At 40.7% G+C, this 27,496-nt stretch overlaps 1 protein-coding gene across 1 annotated transcript in view; it reads left to right on the top strand.

Annotated features, from left to right (window-relative positions):
- The window catches only part of TRPM3 (transient receptor potential cation channel subfamily M member 3), a 286,044-nt gene that overhangs the window by 221,700 nt on the left and 36,848 nt on the right, over positions 1-27,496 (top strand). Inside the window, exons 11-19 of the mRNA XM_037374290.1 lie at positions 1,816-1,950; positions 4,598-4,648; positions 11,036-11,176; positions 12,602-12,631; positions 13,750-14,039; positions 14,871-15,099; positions 19,086-19,253; positions 20,224-20,349; positions 26,071-26,211. Of these exons, the coding sequence (XP_037230187.1) occupies positions 1,816-1,950; positions 4,598-4,648; positions 11,036-11,176; positions 12,602-12,631; positions 13,750-14,039; positions 14,871-15,099; positions 19,086-19,253; positions 20,224-20,349; positions 26,071-26,211 (1,311 nt within the window). The remainder of the gene's footprint in view (positions 1-1,815; positions 1,951-4,597; positions 4,649-11,035; positions 11,177-12,601; positions 12,632-13,749; positions 14,040-14,870; positions 15,100-19,085; positions 19,254-20,223; positions 20,350-26,070; positions 26,212-27,496) is intronic.

Here is a 27,496-nt window from a genome sequence, read left to right as displayed (position 1 = left end):
TCTTCTACTGAAAACACTTCAAACCCTACACAACATTAAATCCGTTCTGTTGGCAGCGGTGGTTTTAAAGCAGTGTAAAATGTACCGAGTCGCGCTCCCAGCCAAACACCAAGTTCCCGTTCACAGCTGCTGAAGGCAGGCACGGTTACGTTAGTACGTTCGCGTGTCCGAGGAAAGGGTGACATCTAGCGATGCTTTAACACTGAGAGACCACACCCTTGGAAAAGAAGTAACACGTTTATGCTGTCAAGCAATGGTTCTGCAAGCTGAGAACAACACGTGTCTGTTTGCAGCCATGTTGCAACGTTAGGCTATAAATTAAAGGCAGAGCTTCCTTTTGCTCTTCAAGCAATATGCTTTTATATACAAGTACTGAATTTGTTGATGGGTGGACATCAAAAATATGCTGAACAAATGTTGGAGGTCATCAAGTGGACCACAAGAGCTGATCAGCAATGTTACCACATAAGTGCTGTGGCTCCAGACCTGAGCTGGCATTAATTTTGTGCCCAGTGCTGCTCTGCCTGCATCAATTTGCCTGCTTCACATCTGCCCCATCCTATGCTCCAGCTGCCAGCTGTGGGGACAGGCTCTCTGGCCAGCACCGTTCCCCTGGGGACACCATGGGCAGAGCTTCCCTGCAGGAGTGGGAGGGTTGTAAATAGAGGGGTTATTTATGTAGAATATATAATACTCTATATATAGAGAATATAGAATGCAGTGTGGGGCAGAGGAGGAGTAGCCAAGTCCCAACTTGTGCTGCAGTTTTTACAGTGGTGGAAGTCACCCAGGAAAAAACAGAAGGACTCTGTCTCTATCTGTAGCTCCTTAAAGCCCATTTTGTCTTCATTCAGAAGGTTTAATTGGATCACAATATTCATTACTGTGATATTTATTTTGTGACCATCATGAAAATTTCTTATGCTATCATTACATGAGCACTTACAACTCCCCACGGAAAAACTGTAACAAAAGCAAAAGCTTCTGTTTAAATATCCTTGCTTTAACTGTACTTTCTGGTAAAGCTAGTTTGGAATATCCTTGCCTTTTCATGTGTGGAGTGAACAGGACTATTTATCCTGTCTTCAACATTGGCCATAAGTATGTACCAAAATATGGGAGGGATTTTAATGGTACTAAACTGTCCTTACCGTTATTACTCCATCACCACATTATAGCAAAAATTTGCTGAAATGCTGCAAGCTGCAATCATTTTGCAAGCTAAAAGCTGGAAGTATGAGATAATTTCTCATCCTTCTAACTCCTCACCAACCCGCTAGAGACAGAAAAGGAGAGGTTTTGCATAAGAAGACCTCTTGCATTTGGCCCTTCAAAGAAATGCTAATTGTCTTCAAGCTTCAAAGCTATTTCTGCTTCCTGGGTGTCAAAGTTTCCCTGAGTTTCCACACCATGAACAGACGAAAAAGCTGGTAAAGACAGACTGAAATCGAGTGTGTGTGCATACAACAAATATACCCAATATAAATAAAGTGTTTGTCAGGAAAGCAAGAGATAAAGATAATAATGAGATGGTGAATAGCATGAAAGTGTGGTCACAAGTTTCTTGGGTTCCAGTCCCTTGATCTTAATCTGGATTTCCTAGAGTATGTTGATTTTAACACTCTGACACTCATTTTTTAAATGCTGCCCTGACTCAGAGCAATATAGACTAAAATTGTGATTAATCCCACTTTAAGCTTAGCAGAGCAAACCTCAGAATTTTTTCAGGATTCCCTGCTTGTTCCAGGGTGACGGGACCAGCTGGATACAGCCTGCAATAGCAGGAATGGCCTGTATTAATTGCATGCTTTGCAGGTGGGCTCCCTTGAGCAAGCAATGCTGGATGCACTGGTGTTGGACAGAGTGGATTTTGTGAAATTACTCATAGAAAATGGAGTAAGCATGCATCGTTTTCTCACCATCTCCCGGCTAGAAGAATTGTACAATACGGTAGGGCCAACCTAAGGCAAATTTTATCTCTCTATATTTATTGTTCTAGCTCCCACTCATGTTACAACACATGATGATGCACAAGGCAGCCAACACCTGCTGCGGAAATCTTCCACGTTAGACGTCCACATGGTGTCTTAGCTTTCTCTGTCATATAATGGAACACGCTGTGTCTTGCCCACCTACCTAATCTGCTGTACGGATTTTCTAAAATGTGGATTAAGCCCCTCACAGTACCAGCTGATTTCTGGTCATTGTAATTCCAGTATGATAGACTGAGATATAGGCAGATGGCACTGGCTGGAAGACAGTAACTGGCAAGTTCGGATCTGTAGGATGGTAATACATGACTCCTGACAGTATAAGCCCTTATGGTTTGGGGGAAAATGGTGCAACTGTTAAACTTAGCCACTGGAAAGCAAATAGAAGGAAACTTCTTGGCATAATATTCTGAATTTAAAGATCAAATCTGATGATTTCAGCAGGTCTATTAGAGTGAAGGACTTCCCCATGTGCTCATGGAATGTTCCAAAAATTATAGTTGGGGCTTTTAAAAACCTGTATGCAAGTTTTGTATCTTTGCCCTCAAAATGGACGTAGAACTGCACAGGTTCAAATTGCTTCTGCATTCTCAACTGCAAAAGAAATTCCAGCATCCACATCACATCCTTATTGCCTATGGAGAGAAACCAGCAAGTTCAAATTGCTAACTGGTATGGAAAAAATCTATTACTAAATTGTCTAGTTCTTAGGGCTGCTGGTTCTGTCTGCTGGAGAGAGGCTGTGATACAGTGCATAGCCCTTTTCAAAAAGTTTTTTCTGCCAGTACTCTTCAAAGCTCTGCCATCATAAGCTGCCACTCTGGGCTGTTATCCAGAGATGTTTCACACTGATGGTGACCAGAAGTCAGTCTTTTGAATATCAAATATGAAAAGAATTTATTATATTTGTGCAAAATATAGAGGAACAGGTATGTGTGCCACCCTTGAGACAGATTCCCATCTGATCTTTGATCAGCTTAAACTTTGCCTATCAATTAGTGCTTGTGTATTAAAAATAGAAAGCCTATGAGCTTTCTTGCTACAGAGATAAGCACTGTAGTTCTTGTATCAAAGCCAATTTTTACAGGGGAAGAGTCTGAGGAAAGTCTTCAGTTCTACAGCTAAAAGAAGGCCTTTTTGAACGTATTTGTTGTGAGCTATAGAAATCACCGTAAATTATTCATGCAAGAATTCCAAAAGATCCAGACTGTGAAATGCCTAAACTACCATTTATGATGTATGACCTAACGAATGCACCTACGATAGCCTTAGCACCAAGAAAATTACAAGGCCAGTTAAAAAATACCAAATTTCAGCATGAGCCTGAGAGTGACCTGGGAACCTACAAACCAGCGAATCTGACTTCTGCCATGGCAGATTTGTAAAAATGCAATAAATAATAGACTTAATAGACAAGGGGATCAATTTTACGTCAAAAAAAAAATTCAGCTGGCGTCTGTAGTGGAATGTTAAGTCTTAGAAATCTTTTACAATTTCTGAAGTCAACATGCAGGAGAATAAGGATGTTGCAGTTTGTCCACCTGTTTCTGCAAAACCTGTTTGAAAATATTTGAAAACCTCTGAGATTATTAAAGAAATTTAGCTGTCATGGCATAGAAGACAAGGGGCACCTGTGCTTTAAAAACTGCTTGAAGGATAGAAAACAGAGACTAGGAATACGTGATCTGTTCTCACCACAAAAGGACATTATGACTCAGGTCATGCAAGACCTTGTTCTGGGACCACTGCTGTTCAGCCTGTTTAGAGATGACTTGAAAAATAGTAACTACTGAAGGGACAACGTTTGCTGGTGATTTAGCATTACTCAGAGTAGGCAAATCTGAAGCAGCATATGAAGAATCACAGGAAAGTCTCATCATGTTCAGTGATACGGTTACATAAAATCAAGTGCAGAGCCATGTGTATATGGCAACACTGACTCTGCATGTATGCAGTGGTCTCATCTAGCACCAGTTATAGGCAAGGAGACCTTCAATAAAAGTTTCTTAGAATATCAGCAGTAGTCAAAAACACAACAGAAGAGAAAGTACTTCTCCATGTAACATATGCTTGAAACTGGGGAGTCTGCTGCACGATGTTTTGCATGTCAGGTAGGCAAAAGAACATAAAACAAATTCACAGACTGTGCATGCTGTTAGTGGCTTTCAGACAAGACAGCCTAAATGCAATGTCAGGCACAGGGGCTCACAGAGCCATCAAGAGGGAAAGTGGAGATCCTGACTGCAGGAAGGCTGAGACTTAAGCAGCTGTTTTTCCTTCCAGTCTCTCCTAGAGGCTGTGCATGTTGTGCTGGGCCCCTGCTTCGCCTAAGCCAGTAACCTAATCTAGTATACAGGACCTTAGTTTTCATCCAGTATCACAGTTCTTGTGGCTTTCTTACTGAAGTGTTTTGTACAAAACAGAAGTCAGGTGAAATAATATTCTTGTAGTTGGTTTTATTTAAATTAGTAACGCTGTACAATTAAAGTGCTCTCAGTTGCCTGATTTTTAAGCTACTAAGGTGAGAAAGCTGTTTCAGCATTTACATTTTGCAGGTCTTTGGACAATGCAAAACTATTTTATTCTTTCTCATTTATCCTTTGCAGAGACATGGACCATCCAACACTCTATATCATCTAGTCAGGGACGTCAAAAAGGTAAGAGTCCAATAGACGGTAGGTTGGAACTAATGCTTTTTGTAGCTAGATACAGCCTCTGTTCTGCATGAGCTTTCAGTCAGAGCCTTCTCCTTCCCCTGCCATTACAGAATGTCCTGTTTGTATGTACTGAATATGAACTTTTTGCATACAAAGCACAATTAGCAAGTTACCTGGCTTGCTTTCTCTGTGGTTTATAGATGCTTGGGTAATAGTGCTTCTGCTAGCATAACTGTAGGCTTTTACATACCATGTGGATTTATGCTGTTATCTGTATTTTTCCATACCCGCAACTATTGTCAAAGCTATTTTCCATGTTGTTAGTTTACTTCTGAGCCTGTAAAATAGCACTTATCCTTGTGCTGGATCCTAGTTTGTTGAAATAGTTCCTCATTCTCTGTTGTGTGTTATATTGTAGCCATCTTCCTAAGTAGTGCACCTTTCGCCTGCCCCTTTATCAAGTTAATTTCAAGCATCTTGAATTATACAGAGCCATTAGGAGGGAGGACAGAAACACAGAAAGGTGTAGTGACAGGGAGGAGATACCCAATACCTTTAGCAATGTGTTCAGGATTAGAAGCGTTACAGCAGCAGCAATGAATGAAAATCCCTTAGCCTCTAAATATATGGATCAAATAAGGAGATTGAGTCTGCAACTGACCTCATCAGCTTGAATATTGTCTCAAAGCATGTGCAGATTACAACCTTACACATTACATAAGTCGGACCTCAAGGGTAGCTTACTTGAGAAAGAAGATTCCTGTATATGGCACTAGATAGAAGATTGAAAAGAGAGCACACGTTGAGCAGAACCAAAGGCAACCCAGGAGAGGAGAGTGGCAATGCAGCATATATCATCTTTCTGTTAAATAATGCTACAGAATAATCATTATTTATGTTTAGTGAGGTTCTGGTGGGTTTCTTGGGTTAGTGTGTTACATGGCACCGTCATTGTTCCATTATATATCGTATATTAAGTGACCATCAGAAAGTGTGAAATGACTACACAAGAAACTGAAACTGTTCTTATGCACAAATCCCCTTGGATGGAGCAAAGTAAAGCTAGAATGCATTTAGACTGGATACATATGCCTGTAAGAGTTTGAAACAAGCATCATCTGTCTTCTTACTTTAAAATATATTCCTTTCCAAACTTCTTCTCTCCCCCATCATAACCTTCCCAAGTTCTCCTCTGAAGGCATAGAAATTTGTGTGTTGAGTGACTAAATAATACCTTTTTCTGAGTCCATAACAAAAGACTATTTTTAAAGGAGCTCTTGAAAAAAAGGGATCAAAATAGGCAAATATGAGCAGTACTCAGGTATATGTTGATATACATTGGCATATATATTTATATACATACTGATATATATTGATAGACATTGGCATTAAATAGACTTACACTAAATTTAATGACATTATTTGTTCCATGGTGATTGCTAAATTTTAGGTTATGGTCATTAATTCATCTTCCTTTCCTCTGTCCATATCTAAAGTCTCCAGTAATTCCCACTACATGGAGTCAATGTGTATTCTTATTAGTGTAATTAAAGGCTTTAAAAACAAACAGCCTGGTGTAGCTCTCTAGCATCTTTGTCAGAAAACTGCACCTCTGGGGCTATATTTCTGATTTTTTCAGTGATGAGAAGCAACTGCAGTTCACTCAGAGAAAAGTGATAGCTCGCCATAGCCCTGCCGTCTGAGCAGATCCCTTACCAGTCAACCAAGCTGTAAATCAGTCAGCAGGTCTGACAACAGTTTAAATGAAAACACCTCCTTGGAAATAACTTCTTAACTGACATACTATTTGACAGTTAAATGGCCCACCATGCATGAAAACCAGAGCACACTGCTGATGCTAGTTTTTTGAGCTTATATATATTTTTATGCCAGATGCTTAACCTCTCAGATTTAATTGCAGTATCACAAAATATAAATATAAAAATGTAGTATGTCACCTTGAGAAAACACTTAAAGGATATGCACACTCTGCGCTTTCTATGCATACATTATAATTTGAAAACCTGCACTATTTAGAAGGATGTGTGCTGTAAAAACTTATTTACATCTGCATAATTGTGAATTTTCAAATAGAAAATAGGTGTTTACAAACCATAGAAGCATTATTTACTACTATTGTATTACACAGATGTATAGATCACTAGAAGGGTTGGTTTTTTTGTTTAAAAGACCACCCTGCCTGCTTAATAAAGCAAAGAGTTTGAACAGCAGAAGTCACATTACCACATCTGTTTGTGGCAGCTTACAGACACGCATGTGCATGTACATGCACACACACACATGCACAGACATATAAAACAACAATTTATTTTCTCTTTGGATTTCCAAATGTCACTGTGAAGACTTAGACAGAGCAGCATATTGTAAAGGCCTGGAGACACAATCTTAAAGAATTCACAGTAATCAGAGCGCACTTAAATTCTGCATATACTAACAAGACAAAATACTTACTAATGATCCTGCTTTAGAGACAACTGTGCTCACCTCTCTTTTCAGTCCTCTCAATTCCATAACTACACAGGGGGACATATCTGCCAGAGTCGTTTGCATCATGGCCTGTTTGGCATCTTCTGTCAAGGGTACAGAATTTTAACATATAGGGCTGACTTCTTTCCCAAGACCGTACAAACCGATGCATGCAGACTAAGCAGGAAGAAACACACTGGCCGTGCACGACAACCGGTCTGTAATTGGAGTCTGCCCTCTACAGGTTGTTTTTAAAAAAATCCTTCCCTGGCTCAACTAGCTAATGAAGATCAGTAGAAATAACAGATACTTTGTTTTCTTTAATCCAAAAATTATATATAATCAATATATCTTAATCACACTCAGGGGTGATAGAAGTTTTCACCGTTCTTTTTTTTGGACTGCCATTGTATGTCTACGTTCCCAGAGAACTAACAAGCAATATACAGAATTTTGAAGGTATTTTTTTCCTTATGCAAAATCAGAGGCTAGGTACCTGCTGAATATAAAAATGCACTTGAAGTGAAAAAATACTATAATTGGTTAGCTAGAGTTTACAGTTGAAGTTTCTTCAGGAAAATAATCGTGCATTAGCACTGAAGAGCTTGTCCCAACATTACAAGGTTAATTGATTGTTAGCTGGAGACCTTCCTCTCTGTCATTCCTGACCACCTTGGCTGCACTAGAACAATCCCATCCCAATTTTTGCTGTTCTTGTAGCAGTTCTGGTCCACTTGCACCACAGTGCTTAAATTTACAAGCAGAGTTACCACTGTCAGGGTAGTTCAAGGTATCTGCTGATATGGCAAATGCTTTGGCACATACGTAACTCCTCTGACAAGGATGTTCCAATTGGCTTTACTAGGGCTGATCACTTTCGAAAACCAGGTGTGTGTTAGCATAGAGCCATACATATGTGTATGTCTATAAAATGTGTATTTCTGCATTCTGTGAGTTTTCTTCAGTAAAGTGTTTCGGGATTAACTGAGAGGTTTACATGCATCTTTTATTACTTTATTGGAATTTTTTTATCTAAATCCCTTCATGAAATTTTAGAAATCAGAACTATATCAAGAAACTCATACTTTCTAACACATGCAGCACCCTGATGCCTGTTGTGCTTTCTTAATTGCTCAAGTATTTTTTGCCACTTAGTAATAGCAAAACATTCAGGTTTAGTGTCTTACATTAAGACAGAAAGAGTCTTTTGAACTACAGCTCTGTCTTGGAGGTACAACTCCCATTTCTGCCAGTTTCTTCATCCTTGTTCTAGTAAAACTGTCATTGCCTGAAGCATTCTGGAGAGAGAACATGTTGGGGGAAAAGCAAGCACACAAACAAAAGAACTAGCAGGATTTAGTTTTTAGATTTACATTATTTTTTCTTTAAATGGTTCAGAATAAAAATGGCTGGGTTCAAGTATGCTAAGCTAAATGCATTCCAGCAAACCATAGTGATTCCCCCACCCATCAGATTAGCCAAGAATAGGAAGAGTGCAAAGGGATATGCTAACAGGCATTGCTGAAAGATAGTAGATGGCTCACCTTTTGCTACTAAATTTGCTTGATCTTCTGTCTTTTTGAATCCTAGCCCATTACTAGGCATGGTACACGACAACACTACCCCCCTCTCTCCTTTCTCAGCCTTTCAGTGCGCTGTTTGTACTGTGGCGAGCAGGGTGGGAAATTAGCATTGCTGTTCCTGGCTGAAGAGGAAGGAGGATCTTTGCACCCATTTCATCTCTTCTGCAGAACAGTTGCTGTCTGCTCTCCATTTGACTTTCTCTGCTCTGAATCTAATAAGCAGATCTGCAGAGAAGCCAGGCAGATATCTGCAGACATGCAGATATTTCCAGCAAGACACGGCAGTCATAAAATTGCTCTGTGCAAATTATTAACCTTCTTTTGATGACTACATAAAAAGAGTTACTGGTTAACTGTAATCTGTGCTGTATATCATTACAGAAAATGTGATCATTTTATTACAGTGCAATGAAAAAGTTTGAAGCTAACAATTACAAATTCCTGGTCTTTCTGCAATGTTGACTGTACAAGTTATTTTTTTGCTAGAATAATAGTCTCTTTTTCCAAGGCTACCACACACAGTTCACAGAAGGATAATTTACTTCCCACCTTTAATTTGTAGTCACATCTCTTGCACAATGATATACAGGACAGAGAGGGTTCTGTAAATCTTCAGGGTTCTTGGTCAGATCTCTAGATCTGGGTGACCTGTTCACAGTCTGATGAATCATGTCTTCTTTTCCGGTAGGGACTTGCTCTACTGAACCATAAACTGTCCAGATAATTTGTAGGCAGCAATTTAGAGAAGGAGGCAAACTTTCATTTGGGGGAATTCCCTTCCCATGAGCCCTTTACTCGTGTAGAGGGATCAGAGTTTCCCTTGTGGATTTCCCGGGGGGAAACAGAAGAACAGATGTGCCGATACTGAGGTTTTGTTCTTCCATCACCAGAGACCCCCAGAAGTGCTTCACTGGCACATCCATGAGACCAGCCCACTCTGAAATTGTTCTGGCCTGCTGGGCGTCACATCAGGCTTACTGCTACTAGAGAATAAAAATGCCCAGTTAACTCAAAGGCAGACTCAGATTCATATGCAGTAAAAGGCAATCTGTTACTGAGACCTTTCTTAATAGCTTTGCAAGCCATACGTATTGGAGAGCTCCTAACTTTAGTGTTGCTGTTTTCAGGCTTGACAGTGAAGAGAAGGAAACCATGTGCAAGGGAGTTCACAAAGTGAGGGCAATAAGACACAGTTGTATTTATTATTCTTTTTCCATTCAAAAAAAAAAAAAAAAGATGCATGCTGAAAACACTGTGTATATATATTATATTCGACAGAGGATAAGAAAGGAAAAGAAATGGAAGAGCAAGTATGTAAGCATTTTTTCCAGGATCCTGCTCATGACCCTTGTCACAAGCACAGTTCCGCTCTTGGGGCACAATCTCCTTAGCACTGCTGGAAATTAGGTAGCAAGATTACTGTGCTTGGAGGGTCTTTCAGTAAAATATGTTGGGAGTTCAAGGAGGAATGGTCTAGGAAAGCTGCTAGGCCTGTAGTATTCTTCTTGAATAAAATCACAAAAAATTAGCCAGCCATATTTTTTTATTACCACTTTCATACTTTCATACATACAGATGCTTTCTTCATACTAGGTGTGGAATTTAAACAAGGATACATGTTTGTTTGTACATAACCCCAGAAACAAATGCTAACAGACTCTCCTTGCCTCTACCAAATAGCAATAATAATAACTCAGGCACTGTATAAGTTCTGTACAGTAGGTAACACATTTCTTTCCCCCCTGCCCTTCCTCTCCTGGAACATGGGAAGGAAACACTGCAGGATGGGAAGATCACATGCAGGATCAGGTCCCATGTGAACAAATGATTTCTCATTATGTCACTTCACTGTGCCTGGTCAGTGCAGATGACAGTCCAAAGAGATGTCAGCAGAGACATGAGATGCGAGGACAAGCGATGTGGGGGACAGATGGTGCTGAAAAGGTGCTGTCTTGCAGGACTAGAGTCCCACAACTGTGCGTGATCTCTCAAGTGTGCTGATCCTCATGCTTTTTGTTCTGCAGTCATGTTCCTTGTTTCCCCAGCTGAAGAATATGAGTACTGTGTACTGATGTTATCTTCTGTTGCTTCCAACAAGTTCTTCACCTTCTTATTTAACCTATGTCTTCTTTCCAAGCGAGAATATCCAGGTTTCGGTTGGATCTATTTTAAGGTGAATTAATTAACCAGCATAATAATACATTCCTGTTTTTAACTCTTCTATTTGTTTTATTCTAACATCATTATAAAGTATATGTAACAACACCAGTAATATGCGTTTCTTTCTCCCCCACCATCTTTCTTATTTTCATTGCAGGGAAACTTACCTCCTGATTATCGGATAAGTCTGATTGATATTGGTTTGGTGATAGAGTACCTGATGGGAGGAGCATATCGCTGCAATTACACCCGAAAGCGGTTCAGAACACTGTACCACAATTTATTTGGGCCCAAGAGGGTAAGGAGCAAGTTATTTGCCATCTGTATGACTGCATCCACTGGTAGGGATTACCATGACTTCTTAGATGGTTCCAGGCTGGGGAGATCTGCAAGTACACACCATTCAGTCAATAGATTTCCATTATGTGTATAGCAGCTATTTTACCACAGCACACCATAAGTCAGCCACTGATACAAGCTACGTTTTTTATGAATTTAATGAAATAATTACTGGGTTCTGCTGCCCTGCTGAGACCAGGACATAAACAGTCTCCTCTGGCTCTAAAATCTGTAATTATGAATATCCACAGATTTTGAAAGACAAGTCTTTTGACCTGTACCAATAATACCATAGAACCCCTGAGTCAGCCTTGAAAAAACTTGCATTTTGATAGATGCATTTCCTATCTCATGGCTCATCTTCTCGATTGTGGCCTGAAGGTATCAGGGCAAAGAAACCCGTAATTCAGAATTGGCTTTATTAGCTGGATGTGGTTCCAGCAGACTCAATGGGCTCATGGCAAAAACACGGTTCCGTGTTTTTGTGGTTTTCATGTTTGATAGATAACAATACTGTGAATCCAAAGTAAGTTTGCTACCTTTCTAAAACATAAAAGATACATATTGTCATCCATAATGCTGCTAAACCAATCCAGCATGAACAAAATTCTCTTCAGTTCTTCCCCACAAGATTTGTACTTTTTTCTTTGCCTATTTTTAGGTCACATTTTCATTTCCTCTCTCAGTTCAGATTTTAGCAATACACACCACTGAATATTGTTCTAAGTGTCTATAAAGAGCAACAGCTCTGTGAAACAGTTACAGCCCACCTGAAATGGCTTCGTTTGTTTCCCTACACTTTCATTCTTCACTTTTGAGAGGAAAGGTAGCAACTATAGCTGCTGGGAGAGGCTTTTTTTCCATTAATCACTCCATCAAGAAAAGCGTTTCAGTAGCGATTTCACAGATACTGAACCAACATACAAAACAGCTTCACAGCAGTCAATGAAAGTCTGCCAGGGAAATGGCCAAAATACTGATGTACTCCAAAGAAATCCATTCATGCCTTAGCAGTAATTCCTATATCTTTTTCACTAGAACAGCCCCAAACCTGCTGTCATTTGTACCTGAATCCAAATGTGTGTCTTCTGTTGTGTTTTCTGGTGAAATATGGTGAAACTGAAGGTCGAATTAAATATATGTAGATATATATATAAAAAAATAATTTGATTGGTGTGTATATATATTATATTACATTAAATTACAATGCATTACATATATTTTATCTATATTACATTATATATTGTCTATTATATACTCTATATTATACATCATGTTACACAATTACAAATGTATATATGTATCTATGCATGTATACACATATAGTTGTACTTTTTCATCACCCTTCTGGGAGGAATAACATTTTTCTATCTTTTTTGTACAGCCAAAAGCCCTGAAACTGTTAGGAATGGAGGTAGGTGTCCTGTGATAAATCTTAATGTCTTTTCAATCTTTTACAAACATATGGTATATAAAGATAATGTTTAAATTCACTGTAATGAAGGTACCAATAGTTGTTTTCAAGTTTTGTATGAGAAATTGCCACACAAATTGTATTTTTCATCCAGATAACTTGTGTACACAAGGGTTAGATTATTAAACATTTCTTAAAACTCCAGTGAATAGACAAGAGAAAAGAAGGCTCTGTCCCCTCTATGCATAAATTTTCTTTTCATTAAGATTAAAATAAATGTCTCAGTTTGTCAGGCCAAGGAAAATTTCAGTCAGATAACTACATAAGTTTAAAACCTGCTCAGGGAAATGAAGCAGTTCCAGAGAATGATGCAGAAATCTTTACATGGGCCAAATTTCTGTGTTTTCTTGACACTTTTGGCTACCCCAATGCTTCAAGGAGATAGTAATGTTTTCTTGTTTGTGTATTTTGTACAACTTTCATTTTGCTGTCCACAGATGCAGCACGAAATAGGTCAGCTCATCTGACAAAAGCAATAGGCTAAAATGGGAAAGAAACTAAAGGCAATAGAAACAGCAAAGAGCTGGAGGAAGAAAGGATAAACAAGGGATACAGAGGCAGAATGGGTGTGAAGAAAGGAGGTTCTGACTCATGTGAGAAAACAAAAGGAGAAAACATGAGAATACTCAGGGAGAGAGTCTTCAGCAGACCAGAACACCCCCTGGATATGTACTTTCTGGGGGTGGAGCAAGGTGGATGCATTACAACAGATGTTATATTTGGAGCGAACTTCTAGTTTTATTTTAATGGTGACTTTTCCAAAATTATTCTGGTTATTGTGTGCTTGTGCTCTGTGTTCTTAGGGAGAAAGAACAGTTTGGAGTGATAGTCCAAAGTTCTTTTTCCCTGTGTTTAGATATTGGGTTACAAAATTCTTAATTCCAGTGTAGGCACCAGTACTTTTTTCATCGTTTTTCTGTATTAAATATTTTGTCCAAAAAAGTCGAAGGGGCTGGCCTGCAGGGAATGCATTTGACATCTCAAGTACTGACTCCAGTGCATTGTGTGAATTAATTCAGTTCCTTCACTGGTGAAAAATTTCTTTACAATTCTCACAGGATGATGTCCCTTTGCGGCGAGGAAGAAAAACAACAAAAAAAAGAGAAGAAGAAGTTGATATTGATTTGGATGACCCTGAAATCAATCATTTCCCCTTCCCATTCCATGAGCTGATGGTGTGGGCTGTGCTGATGAAGCGTCAGAAGATGGCCCTCTTCTTTTGGCAGCATGGGGAAGAGGCTATGGCTAAAGCACTGGTGGCCTGTAAACTCTGCAAAGCCATGGCCCATGAAGCATCAGAAAATGACATGGTGGATGACATATCCCAAGAGTTGAACCATAATTCCAGGTGAATTTTCTTTCATGTACACTTTCCTGGATTTTTTTTTTTTTAAAGGGGGGGAGGGGGGAGGGTGCTGAACCTGCCTGAAATTTGTTTCTCTGTACCTTGCTTTCATTTCTAACTTGTAAGGAGAATGCTGACCCTTTAGAGAAAGTCTGAATGGCTTTTGAACACTCTGTATGCCAGAGAAGCAGAGTTGCTAGCAATATAACTTTTGAAATGAGAAGGTATCAAAAAGGCAATGAAATATCTCCATTGTCTATGTGTTCTTCCTGAGGCCTCAAGAGTCAGGCTGCAACTTTTCCCTGTGCTTTTTCAAGACACTTTGTTCATCCCAAGAAGAACAATTTCTGAAATCCTTACAAACATAATATTCAAGTGGAAGTGTTAACTAACCAAGAGCTCATGCTTAGATGAGCAAGCCGAGGTACTAGATTCCATAATAACCTCTCCTGATGTTAAAAGTCTGAGACACAGAATTGTAAAAAGGGTGTTGACACTGCTTTTTCCAGGAGGCTTGACCACAAAGCCATGGGCAGACAGCACAGAAGCAATCCTCTGAGCTGCAGATAACCAGAGGATTTCAGCTCGAAAATGTCAGGGAGGTAGGCAGGCAGGTGGGAGCAGACAGCTGGTAGGTGTGGGTGCTCATCACTGCTAAGTCCAGGCACTTATTTATATGCCTACTATGAGCCACTCACATTTGAAAATGTGGGTTTCCATGTGTACAGTCAGCATCACGATTTGCATGATGGAAGGTGATGCCCCCCTTGCAGAGGCTGTAGTTGCAAAGGGGTGTTTCCTGCTTGGGCTAATGGGAATGAAAAAATGTTGCAGGGACTTCGGCCAGTTGGCGGTGGAGCTGTTGGACCAATCATACAAGCAGGACGAGCAACTGGCAATGAAACTGCTGACCTATGAGCTGAAGAACTGGAGCAACGCCACATGCCTGCAGCTCGCAGTGGCAGCCAAGCACAGGGACTTCATTGCTCACACTTGTAGCCAAATGCTGCTCACAGACATGTGGATGGGTCGTCTCCGGATGCGCAAAAATTCTGGCCTGAAGGTCAGCGCTGTTTTAAAATAAAATTAACAGTCAGAGGAGTTCTGATAGGTGGTGACAGGGCTCACAATGCATGAGTAATAACTGGCTCAATTTACCATATTTCAGGTGCTTATTTGTAGTGTTGTAAAGCAAGGTATATTCTCCCTGTGTTCAGTTTTTCAGCAGAGAGCTTATCACAAACCCAAGTTCAAAGCACATTACTTGGTTTGTTTGTTGTCTTTCTCAAAGCCCCCTCCAGCATCACTGAGAGTTACCAGAATAAGAATTGAGCCAGGAGGTTAGTATGTCACCCTGCCTGGATACTTCAGAGTTAGACAAGAAGTTTTTAAGGAAAAATGAAGAAAAAGGATGTGTAAGTGAATTAACTACTGATGGAAGGTGCTGATGCAACAACCTTCCCCAGAACAGACCAAAGAAAGCATTACAAATTTTCTTGCAATCCCCTGCCAATCCTCTGATGGCTGACCTGAAGGGACTACCTTAGAGGGTCTAAAGAATAATCCGATTTTCAATTTTAAGCTTTACTTCCACAGTCAGCGAAAGAGAGCAAGGTGAATTCTGGGAGGTGAATTTGTGTCCATGGGTTGGCATCTTTCACCTTCACTGAAGTACTCACCAGTCAGTAAATAACCAGGAATTGCCTCTTCCTCCCAGATGACTGAAAAATATTTTCAGTGTAAGGGTTCTCTCTCCTGTAGTAATCATGTGTGTGAGAAGTGGTAATTGTTCAGCTGTTTTGCTGTGTGAAAAGATGTTCAGTAATGGTGAGAATGCTTATGAGTATGTGCATCATTATCGTTTTGGGTCTAATCCAGTGACAGTGACAAATGAGAGTAAATGGCTGGTAGCATTCTCATCATCCAGATGATGCAGAAGAAGCTGTGCATAAATATTGTTCTGCTTGCAGATAGAAAGCATTCTCATATTTGGAGACATCTTTACTACCTATTCTTCTGACTCAATTTGCAGGCCCACTGCCCTTCAGAGGGACTGCTGCCATGTTCACTGCTTGGCTTTGCAGATATTCAACCTGGGTTTATGGCGATCAGTCCATTTCCCACTGCATGCTTTCTTCTTCTGCATGTAGGAAGCATGACAATAAGTAGGATTGCAACCCTGGACTTCAGGAAAGCTAACTTTGGCCTCTTCAAGGACCTATGTGGAGGAATCCCAGTGGGTTAGGGCTCTGGAAGGTAGAGGGGGTCCAAGAGAACTAGATAATATTCAACCATCATTTCATCCAAGCTCGAGAGGTGCATCCCTGTGAGTAAGAAATCAAACACAGGATGCAGGAGACCTGCATGGATGAGCAAGGAGCTTCTGGCAAAACTCAAACAGAAGAAGGAGGTTTATGGGAAGTGGAAAAAAGGACAGGCCACTTGGGAGGAATATAGGAATGTTGTCAGAACATGCAGGGAGGCAATGAGGAAGGCTAAGGTCCATTTGGAATTACATATGGTGGGGGTTGTCAAGGACAACAAGATCTTCTTCAAGTACATCAGTAGCTAAAGGATGTCTAGGGAAAATGTGAAAATGTGTGCCTGCTGCTGAATGAGGTTGGTGCCCTGGTGATGAAGGACACAAAGAAGGTGGAGTCACTGGATGCCGCCTTTGCTTCAGTCTTCACTGCCAAGGCTGGCCCTCCAGTTTCCCAGACCCTGGAGGCAAGAGAGGAAGTCTGGAGAAAGGAGGACTTTCCCTTGGTTGAGGAGGGTCAGGTTGGAGATTACTTAAGCAAACTTGACACTCACAAATCCATGGGCCCTGATGGGATGTACCCTCTAGTGCTGAGGGAGCTGGCAGATGTTACTGCTAAGCCAGTCTCCATCCTCTTTGAAAGGTCATGGAGAACAGGAGAGGTGCCTGAGGACTGGAGGAAAGCCAATGTCACTTCAAAAAGGGCAAGAAGGAGGACCCAGGAAACTACAGGCTGGTCAGCTTCACCTCCATCCCTGGAAAGGTGGTGGCAAAGCTTATCCTGGAGGTCATCTCTAAGCATGTGGAGGAAAAGGTTATCAGGTGTAGTCAATATGGATTCACCCAGGGGAAAACATGCTTGACCAACCTGATAGCCTTCTGTGCTGGAACGCCTGGCCGGGTGGATGAGGGGAGAGCAGTGGGTGTTGTCTGCCCTGCCCTCAGCAAGGCTCTTGCCCCTGTCTCCCACAGCCGCCCCAGGTGAGCGCAGGCCGGGTGGGCTGGGCGCGTGGGCAGGGAGGTGGGCTGAGACCTGGCTGATGGCAGAGCCCAGAGGGCTGTGACCAGCGGCGCAGCCCAGCTGGGGGCCCGCAGCCAGCGCTGTGCCCCGGGGCTCAGCACCGGGTCCCGTCCTGCTCAGCCCACCCCCCAGCGCCCTGGGTGAAGGGGCAGAGCGTGCCCGCAGCGAGTTTGCTGGTGGTACAGCGCTGGGAGGGCGGCTGATACCCCGGGGGCTGCGCTGCCGTTCGGCGGGGCCCGGGCAGGCTGGGCAGTGGGGCAGGGGGGGCGTCATGAAGCTCAGCAAAGGCAGGGGTAGGGTCCTGCGCCGGGGGGGAGCGACCCCACGCACCAGCACAGGCTGGGAGCTCCCTTTCAGCTTATTGTAACATCAGGGCTTCACAAGGATCCTTTACTCAGTTTCTAGTCTCTGTTTTACTTCACTGAAGCTCATTAGCAGGGCCTGTTTACAGCTAAAGCAGGCTACAAGCTACATGAGCAAGAAGCAGCATGGCAAATAAATAAATTTGCAAACATGAGTCATGAATTATTTCCCATGAACAGTTTTCTTCTGTTGAAATTAGCAAATGGCAAGAAGGCTGAAACTAATCCTTTAGAGTCTCGCTGGGGATGTATAGCACCAGTGGGAAGGGGAGAGGCAACTCTTCATCCTGCCAGTTCTTAGAAATATCCTTTCTGGGCAGCCAGGCCTGCCCATAATCCCCTCTCTGTGGATACATCCTTCTGCAACAAGCTGAGTGCAGGTAGCCTGGTGCTGAGCTCTTCCAAGGCTGGGCACACCATTTTTGTACACTAACTGCTCCTAATTGCAGTACTTTAGGTGGTTTCAACAACACACATGCTATCAATATGACAAGCACGAGCAGTCACCCTGCCTGACCTGCCAAAAAATTATCTGGTTTCACTGTCATTTAAGGACAGATGTATAATAAAATCATTTTCCAAAAAATTACAAGCAAAACCAGGAAAAAATATTGCGCTTGTGAATACAGACAGGCTGCTTCTTTTGGTATTGTTATGATAACTCTTCAGTTATACTACTGATTTAGCCCCAAGCATTGTTTATTGTATATATCCACACAAGGAAATTTTAATGGTTTCTGCACTCCCACATCTTAAGAGAGGGAAGGCAGGAAAGGCAGAGCTGGTGTTAATGTCAACATTGCACAGCTGCTAGGTTACTGAAGCTAAATCTAAGGGGACTTCATAGCTAAGCACATTAACATTTGCTATTGCTGGCTTTGTCTTATCTCCTCAGATCCACACACGCTTACCCCTTGAGTACCTGCATGCATTAAGTATGGACATGGAGAGCTTGAGACCTATTAATCCTCACTGTAGAAATTAATACTGCTTGTGTGTCATTTATGTAGATCTTGTCTATTATGTAAAATGCAGAAATTTGCACGTCCAAGGTCTGAACAAACCCATAGTCCCACCTACCATTTACCTTATGAAATATTTTGTAAATATATCCTGGTACTTAACAATATGCATGTGATGAGCAAGCAGATAAAATACTCAAGACAGGCAATTAGCCATAGCACTCACAGCAATGCTAATAGAAGTCACGTACTTTGTTTCACTACACAGCTCTGATAACATTACCCCAAGTGACAAATATTGTATTGTCATAGAAACTCTCTCACACACAGAGTAGCTTTAGTTTCCTGAATGTCCTGAGGGAGTTGTTCCATTGATACTAAGTAACCATCATGATTGTAATGTGTTTACTGTGATGATTATTGTTATCGTTATTATTGCTTTAGGTAATTCTAGGAATTCTACTTCCTCCTTCAATCCTCAGCTTGGAGTTCAAGAACAAAGATGATATGCCTTACATGTCCCAAGCTAATGAGATCCATCTTCAAGAGAAGGAGCCAGAGGAACCAGAGAAGCCAGTGAAAGAAAAAGAGGAGGAGGACATGGAACTCACTGTAAGTGCTGTCAATAAATCACCAGCCTCAGTGCTGTCAGTTTGTTATTCCCACCTCTGCAGGCTGTCTGATGACTAAATTTAGCAGATAACGGGACACCACTGTTAACACTCCCTTCTCCTCCATGGGACTCAAACCAAACAAGCTGGCATCATTGTGTCTCGATGTTGCAGCAGTACATGGTGATGCTGAAGTATCATGTTGTGATGTCATATCCTCATATTTTGATTCAATCTGATGCCGTGTTTTGTGAAATAAATTCATGAGATTTCAGAATTGAAAGCACTCGGCCATGACAGATGAGTGGGCCTACCTGGTACAAAGCTCACTAAGTCTTCCTTTCAATGGAAATGCCCAAAGAGTTGTAGAAGCTAGAGATTTTTTCTATTTTTTTTCTTTTGGTTAACTTCATTAAAAGGCAAGTAAGTGTGCAAACAGGCAAGAAGAATTATGAAAATGTTTTTCAGAATTCTTTATGAATTTGTGGTCATTGCCTCTCACACATACACATACATGCAGTTTTTAATCCACTGAAGATATTATCAAGCAGCTAGACAGCTCAGTCCCCCAGTACTACTGCAACCCAGCAGAATTGTGTAAGGAAGGACTTGTCTGTGGTAGTAACATAGCCTTAGACAAATAATTTGCACCACAAAGTGAATCAGATAGCTAAAGCCCTGAAAACTATAGAAGCCACCTACTTCTGGTGTCTTGTTCTCAGACTTGTTTGGCATTTTTGCATTTGGGCAATTATGATATGAGCTATCAGACCTGCCTTAGCTTAGTTTGGTTTGCTTTGGTTTGGGTTTGATTGTGGTGTCTTTGAAAGGCTTAAAACTCAACCCCTGTTGATCAAGGTCAGGATAGAGGCATGGAAGTGAAAGGGATTTTCCTGGTGAATTTACAAATAAATAAATAAATAATACCACAACATCAACAAAAACAACAAAAACCAGACTGTTTCTCACAGGCCAACAGCAGGAGCTGCCCACAGGACCCCGTCTGCAGGCAGGCAGAAGGACCTGCCTACAGGACCCAATATGCAGGCAAGCCGAAGGAGCAGCCCACAAGACCCACCTACAGGACTCGTTTGCAGGCAAGAACCTGGTCATTGGGAAGGACCAGAAGGCAGAATAGCAGCAATGGGCCATTTTCTGCTCGTTAGCTATTAATTGAAATTTACTGTCCCTGGCTTCTGATCCAATTATGAAGTGCCTATTCAAATCAAATAAGCACTTTGAAAGCTGCCTTTTTCTTGGCAATGGGGAAAACTTTGGGGAGGAAGTCATTTCCATCTCTCTGCAGTTATCCCAGCTCCTGGTTTCTTGTCTACAATACTGTGTTTTCTTTTTACCTTCTGACTCCTGCTACAAGGAGGTGATGTGTGAACTGGATCTGCTTTTCCAGACGAGTCTTAGATGTTCCCTTCCTTCTCCCTTCCATGTGCTGACAGTCCTATTGCTCTTTTCAGTCATTGACTCTGTCCTTAATTCCTTCAAATTTGATGCATCATTCTAGTGAAGTTTCAGACACTTACAGCCTTTTCTATAAAATAACTTTTGGAAGAGTCCAGCAAGTTTAGAAACTGTATCTTTGGTACGCTACTGTTGACTTAATATTTCTGCATATAATCTATACTATTCTTTAGGACTTCTGACACAGCTTCTTCACTCAGGTGCCTTTTAGTGGTGAGGAGAGATGACTTGCTAGCAAAGAGACTTTTGCATATATTTCTGTGGCATAGCCAGTTACATTCAGTCACTTTAAGCAGGGAAAGTGTTTCTACCTGACATGTATTACATATAAGAAAATATTTCAGATTGAAGTTTTGCATTGTTCCAGCCTTAGTCAAATGGTCTGGCATAAGTTAGGTTACATCTCTTCTCTACTGGTGAGATGATGCCTGCAAGACTGGGAAATGCCTTTGTGAAGTTTCCCTTTAGTCATGCTTATTCATACCTTATTCATACCTTATTCATAGTTCATTAAGATTAATAATTGATTGTGATGTGATATCACAAATGTTCAATCAGTTTTTGAACTCTGGCTCAGTAGACAGTCACTCACCCTAACCATAGTTTGCAACTACTGTGTTCAGAATGACCTGCATGTTTTGCTCCACATTTTTTCCTTTCAGGACAAACAAATAGATCCTTTTCATATGTGATTACTACACTTTTCTTTTATTCATTTACTTAATCAGCAAAATTTTCCATGGTTTGGGTTTCTGAGGTTTGTTCAGCTTAAAGCTTAAACAAAATTGATGAACTAAAAATCATTTTGGTCACCTCAGAAGCCCATTTCTGGTAAATAATGTATCATCCAAAAATCAGCCTCACTCTAATTCTAATCATTCCCAGTGAATGTCTCTGTATTCCTAGAATATTACACCCATATTCATTTTTATAAAAGTACTGCTAAGATAAAGAATCACATCTATTCAAGGGCTATTCATTGATTTCTTATGAAGTCTTGAGTGTCCTGCACTGCTAAGCCAAGGTGACTAATGATAGGCTGAAAAAGTCAGTTTCTTCCTCTGGACTGCACTTTGAGCAGAGTGGATGAGGTACAGGGCCACAGTGATTTTGGTGCTATCTTACACCTCATTTGCACAGAATAATGTGGTCACACAGACTACAGCAACAGTGTAATAAGTTGCGTTGGCACATCTGCATGCAAGTATGTATTTGTTTCACACTCAGAGGATCTGGTGTGTAGCTGAACATTTGGATATGCTATAAAGATGCAGTGTTTATTCACTATAAACTGCTTGTTACTCACACCTGCTTTTAACTTTATAACAGATATATGAAAGTGCTGGGCATACATTGCTTTTTAACACTTAGATGCTAGGCAACAGACTTTCCTTATAGCAGCTTCTCACAAAAACACACTTGAATACTGCTCTCATCACCGCTTCCTCAGCACCAAGGAATTTACCACAATTTATGCATGGAACTGTCAGCCATTAATCCTGAATATTAGGCATAGAGAAGCACAAGAGCACTAAACCCTAAAGTCCAGGGACATTTTGTATTTGTACAATATCCTGATCAGGGCCTTAATTAGTTGCTGAATTTTAGGTCGCTCAGAATCCCCAGCAGTCTACCCTTCTCCCAAAATAACACTGATTCTAGAAGCCATAACTTGGAGCATCCTTATCTATATTCAGTGCCTTATTGTTTGGGTATCAGCGTTCCCCAATAAATGGTCTCATTTCAGAACACAGAATAATTCATTTAAATCCTTTAGAAGATGTTTCGGTTGTTGTTTTGCTCATTTCGTTCTAATTTCCCACATCATATAGGAAGTTTGGACTTCCAGGGCATCACTAAGAGTCTGAGTTAGGACTTCAGCAGCAGCAAAGCTAGTTCTGTTGGCCTCTGGGCTCCCATTATCTCATCTGTAGTATGTATGCTTAGCCTTTTCTCCAATGGCAAGAACTGACCAAATATTATATCAGTAAAAATACAGTTCCTAAGATATGAAATATTGAAGACTAGTGTCCTTATGCCCCTGGCCCATCTCACCCACCCTCCTGGGCAATGACGCTCACAGCATCTCACATGCCAGCAGCAAGGCACCCCTTCAGCTTGTCTGGAAAGTGGCAGTGGGAGTTGATGCTGATGGTCACAAGGTAGAAGTGCTGGCCCTCGCCATAAAGAGGGATTTCCCTCTGTTTCTCCAAGGGTTTTGGAAACCCCCCATGCTGCCACCACACAACAGCCCTGGCACTCTCCGTGTCCTTCACCGAGCTCCGCAGCCAGGATGACTGAGCTCCTGGTACTTCAGCCCTGCTCCTTTGTATTCACCTTAAAGAACCACTGAGCACATCCAAATCAAATTTTACACACCTGTAACTCAAAGGCATTAAACCTTTTTTCCTACCAGTATTTCAAGACAGAGAACAGAACTACCACGGAGGCAGCATTTCCATACCTAGCATAGGATACAACAGGGTATGCAGAGAAAGGTATAGTACATCCACCCAGCTACGTACAATTTCCACACCAGTTCTGTGTGAATATGGGGTATGTCTACATGTAGTGTGTAGCTTCCACTAAGGATAAAATTTCAAAGGCCTGTGATCATTCTGGCAGAACTGAAATTGATGTTATAAATATAAATATATTACAGGATCATTAACATGTATTAATGCAAAAACTCACAATCCAAAACTGTCCAGATTCCCTATCAATGAACGGTCCTCAATTACATAAAACAAAATCTGGCCACACACCCCCGCCCCCACCCCCCCAGAAAAAAACCAAACACACCAAACTAGAGTACTGATTAGAAAAATCTCCATGTAAAACCTATGTGCACATCAATCCCCTCAGATTAAAGTGATGCAGTTGTACTGTACTGTACAATGTAGCAGAGCTGCTCTCAGGCTTACCTTGCATGACTCATGGTGAATCATGGCCAAAACTGTGTATTAGAGAAAGACATGCCACCCACACAGAGCAGCGTCTTGAGTTATTCCCACCCTATTGCTTCCTGCGGCAAGTGAAAACACATTTGTTCACATTCAGCATTGCAGCTATGCTCTTAACACAGTCACTTAGGTTATGTCTGTATGTTTCTAATGGGTAGGCTTTTCAATTTGTTAATATTATGGTATAATTAACAGTCGGGGACATCAGGTCAAATCTAATCCCCAGCCATCTCAGAGCAATTTGCCATCTTTAGCATACGGGAGGAGAGAGATCAGTATTACACGACACAATTAGTTCAGAAATAATTGTAACAAGATAAAATTACAGCACCATTATCAACAAGAAAGCAATAGCAAACAGGAAATAAGCATCCATGATCTAAAGCATAAATCCAGCTACTAAAAGAACAATCTAAAAAGATCCACAACTCACTGATTGCAGTGAGAGCTAAGGGTGTCTCAGAATTAGTAAATCCATAAAATTATGAAGGAAAGTCTGTAAAATAATCCTTTTCACTAAAACACGGCACTGCTCATTTGTTAAAGCTGCCAGCATTCATTTTCATACTGCTGCAAAATTCTTGAGCGCCAGAGGACAGCAAAGACAAAGCCTTTTAAAAAGCTAAGAAAACTGTGTAGCACCAGATGGCAGCTTTCAGTAAAACAGCATCAGGAGTTAGCACCTTCTTGGGCTATAATTTTCCAGAAGAATTTAGGTCATATTCCACCTTTTTTCCCAATAAATAATCCCTGATATAGATCAGGGAATCACCTCAGGTTTTGTAGACTTCAGGTAATGATACCTGGGGTTCTGTGAAGGTTGTGTAATCTCTGCTACTATAGTTATATTCAGTAAGTCTCATGTTCTTGCAGACTGTCTGCTTATCTAACAAGAATTCCTTCTCTGCTCAGCAGCCACTTCATCTTTTTCCTTTTTTGTGAAACTCTTGATGGACTTTCAAGGTGTTTTAGGTATTCGGTAAGAATCATCAAGAGATATATTTAATTTTTTAATACACAGTTTATCTACATTTGTGGCAACAAACTTAGAAATCTGGAGGCCTAAAAAGGTAAAGGAAATAGGTAACTTCATCAAAGCAGGCTACAGTTTTAAGAGGATCGCAGCAGGTTAGTTTCAGTGCAGTATGCTTGTGTCCTGAATCTTTGTTCTATGTTATTAAAAATGTGCAGGTCAACATCTGTGTATAGTCAAATTCAGGAATATCAGGGACCACATGGAAAGTAGTAATACCAGAGGAAAAAACTTAAGTACATAAGTGAAATTAAAGATAGGGCAGTTGTATCTCAATTCTTGTAATTGTTTTCATGTTCAGGTAGCCTACGATCGATACGTGCTGCCACAAACCAAACTGTAAGAACTTACTCAGGGCACATTGACCTAAAATACACTCTCAGTCCACTATTCAAAAAATAATTGTTTCAGAAAGAACACTAAATAGATTGTGCTGTATTCCAAATACTAAGGAACACCTTCTTCTAAGTATTAATTTCAGTGACTATGTAGTTTGGTCACTCTTTCCACCTCTCTGCAGCTGACCATGAAGTTAAAAGTAAACACAATATTACTGTCTTTTGCCTGTTAGGTTTGCACTTACAGCTGAGAACTTAAGTATGGGTTTCTGGAGCTCAGCGTAGCTCTTCAGTGAGTCTGAATTGCAATGGTGACAGTGAGATCAGGCCTGACAGAGGCAGTGCATGAGCAGTCTGGAACTTCATTATGGAAAAAGCTACAATCATGCAGAAGGATCTTTCAATCCAAGGCCTTAATGCTGCAGTGAACTGTGCTGGTCAGTTTTCTACCTCCATGTGAAGTTCACTGTGGGATCATTGGCTATGACAGATCCAGTGATCAATGTAAAAAAGAGTCACTGGCTTCATTGCTTCCAGTCCAGCAACTGTCAACTCATCTTTCCCCCTCTTGTTCTCTCTCAGTCTCAGCCTTATGAACTTCTCTTTGTTTAAAACCAACACTTACCTGTTTTCTGTCTGCATCTGTTTATTGTATAGAAATGCACCACAAAAAGCTGTTGTCAGGTAAAAATTTTGCTGTCCATATAGCAAAGAGGAGGAAGGTTCTCCACATCTCATTTTCTGTTCACCAGTCAAAGATTTCACACTGGTGCTGAGCGTTGCCACCAGAGCATTGGGGTTTCAGTTTACGAAGTATTAAAGAGCAGCTTCCCTGCTAAAAAAAAGATAATCTGAGAACCAAACGCTTTATACCTAGCTATGGTCACCTGGTTTTGTCCAAAGATCAAAAAATCAAAAAAGTTTTGAATAATTTCCTTCTGATATTTAAAACATAATCTTCATTTGTCTTTCACAAAGAAACAAACACAAAAATGTCCTTTCTTGTAGGCAATGCTGGGACGAGGGAATGGAGAGTCCTCAAGAAAGAAAGAGGAAGACGAAGTTCAGAGCAGGCACAGACTGATCCCTGTTGGAAGAAAGATTTATGAGTTCTACAATGCTCCCATCGTTAAATTTTGGTTTTACACAGTAAGAAATCTTCCTTGCGAAATTACTACTGTTTGGACAAATACTGAAATTGGATTAAGGCTATCTTGTGTATTTCATTGAAAGTCTGCATCTGTGTGCATTGGAGGACTTGCCCATAAACAGTTTAATAAAAATCTTTTGTAGAGGTCATCTAGCACTTGCAAACCTGTCCACGAATTTTAAAAGCCACCATTTCATTCAGGAAGTAATGGTTAAAATTTGAATGACTGTGTATGTTTTTCTTCAAATACAACAATAAATGACAGTTTACTGCAGTCAGTGCTCCCAAGGAATTCCATATAGGACAACTCCCAATAGAAGAGTTCCCAAAAGTAAGCCCAATGGGAGGCTGGACTGAATCAGGATATTGAATCATCCAATAACTGGTGAAAAAACAGAAGCAGATCACGTCTTTCCTTGGAACATTTTTTCCTTGCTCTGTTTTGACTAGTCTGCAGAGTATCTCTTAGATAAAATGTTTGTGAAACTACCCACAAGATATTAAAGACATGAGTAGCACCTTATGTACATTTTTCAGTGACAAATCCTGTCAAATAAATATAATCTCCCTGTGTTATAAAGAAACAGACCTTGCAGATGGAGCAGAGAAGAATTGTGTTGTATATGTTGACCAAAGTAAGACAGCATCAAAAACTTCACAGGGTGTTCTCACAGATAAATTAATAACTGCTATATTAAAGTTACTATGTGGATACAAAGCTTTTTGGCAATTAGTCTTCAAGAGCAGATATTAATTATTCACTATCAAGCTGGAAGCAGGGATTGGAAAGGATTCCATTTGGTTCTCTCCTACATCAGGTGCTATCTCATATTTTCAGTCAAAACTCGGATGATGGAGTAGAGATTAATTATTGAACTTGCAAATTGCACCAAAGTGTAGAAGGATGAGATTAAAAAGTAAAATGAATGCAGAAGGTAATCCTTTCAGTCTCCTTGGCGGGAGTAGTGTATCCTAGTTCAGCTTCTGCATCATGTGACAACAAGAAAAATGTTTCAAGAGGTCTGTAGAATATGACTTAAGGGGAAATATTGAAGGCAGTAAGGTTGTTTCCTCTGGAAAAAAGGTCTACAGAAGGAATGTAGTAGTCTTCAAATCTGTGTAAGTAGCTGTGGAGAGGAACAAAATGGAATAATCTCTAAGTCCTTGCTGAAAAGGACAAGTAATGGTTTTAATTGCAGCAATGCAGCTCTAGGTAAGATGTTAGGGAACAGTTTCTAACTGCTCTGAGAAGTAGTGTCATACACTGTGTAAGGAGATGGTAGA

The sequence above is a fragment of the Falco rusticolus genome, chromosome Z, assembly GCF_015220075.1.
Source record: "Falco rusticolus isolate bFalRus1 chromosome Z, bFalRus1.pri, whole genome shotgun sequence".
Lineage (NCBI taxonomy): Eukaryota > Metazoa > Chordata > Aves > Falconiformes > Falconidae > Falco > Falco rusticolus.
The sequence above is the reverse complement of the archived record's forward strand: the minus strand, read 5'-3'. Positions and strand labels throughout refer to the sequence as shown.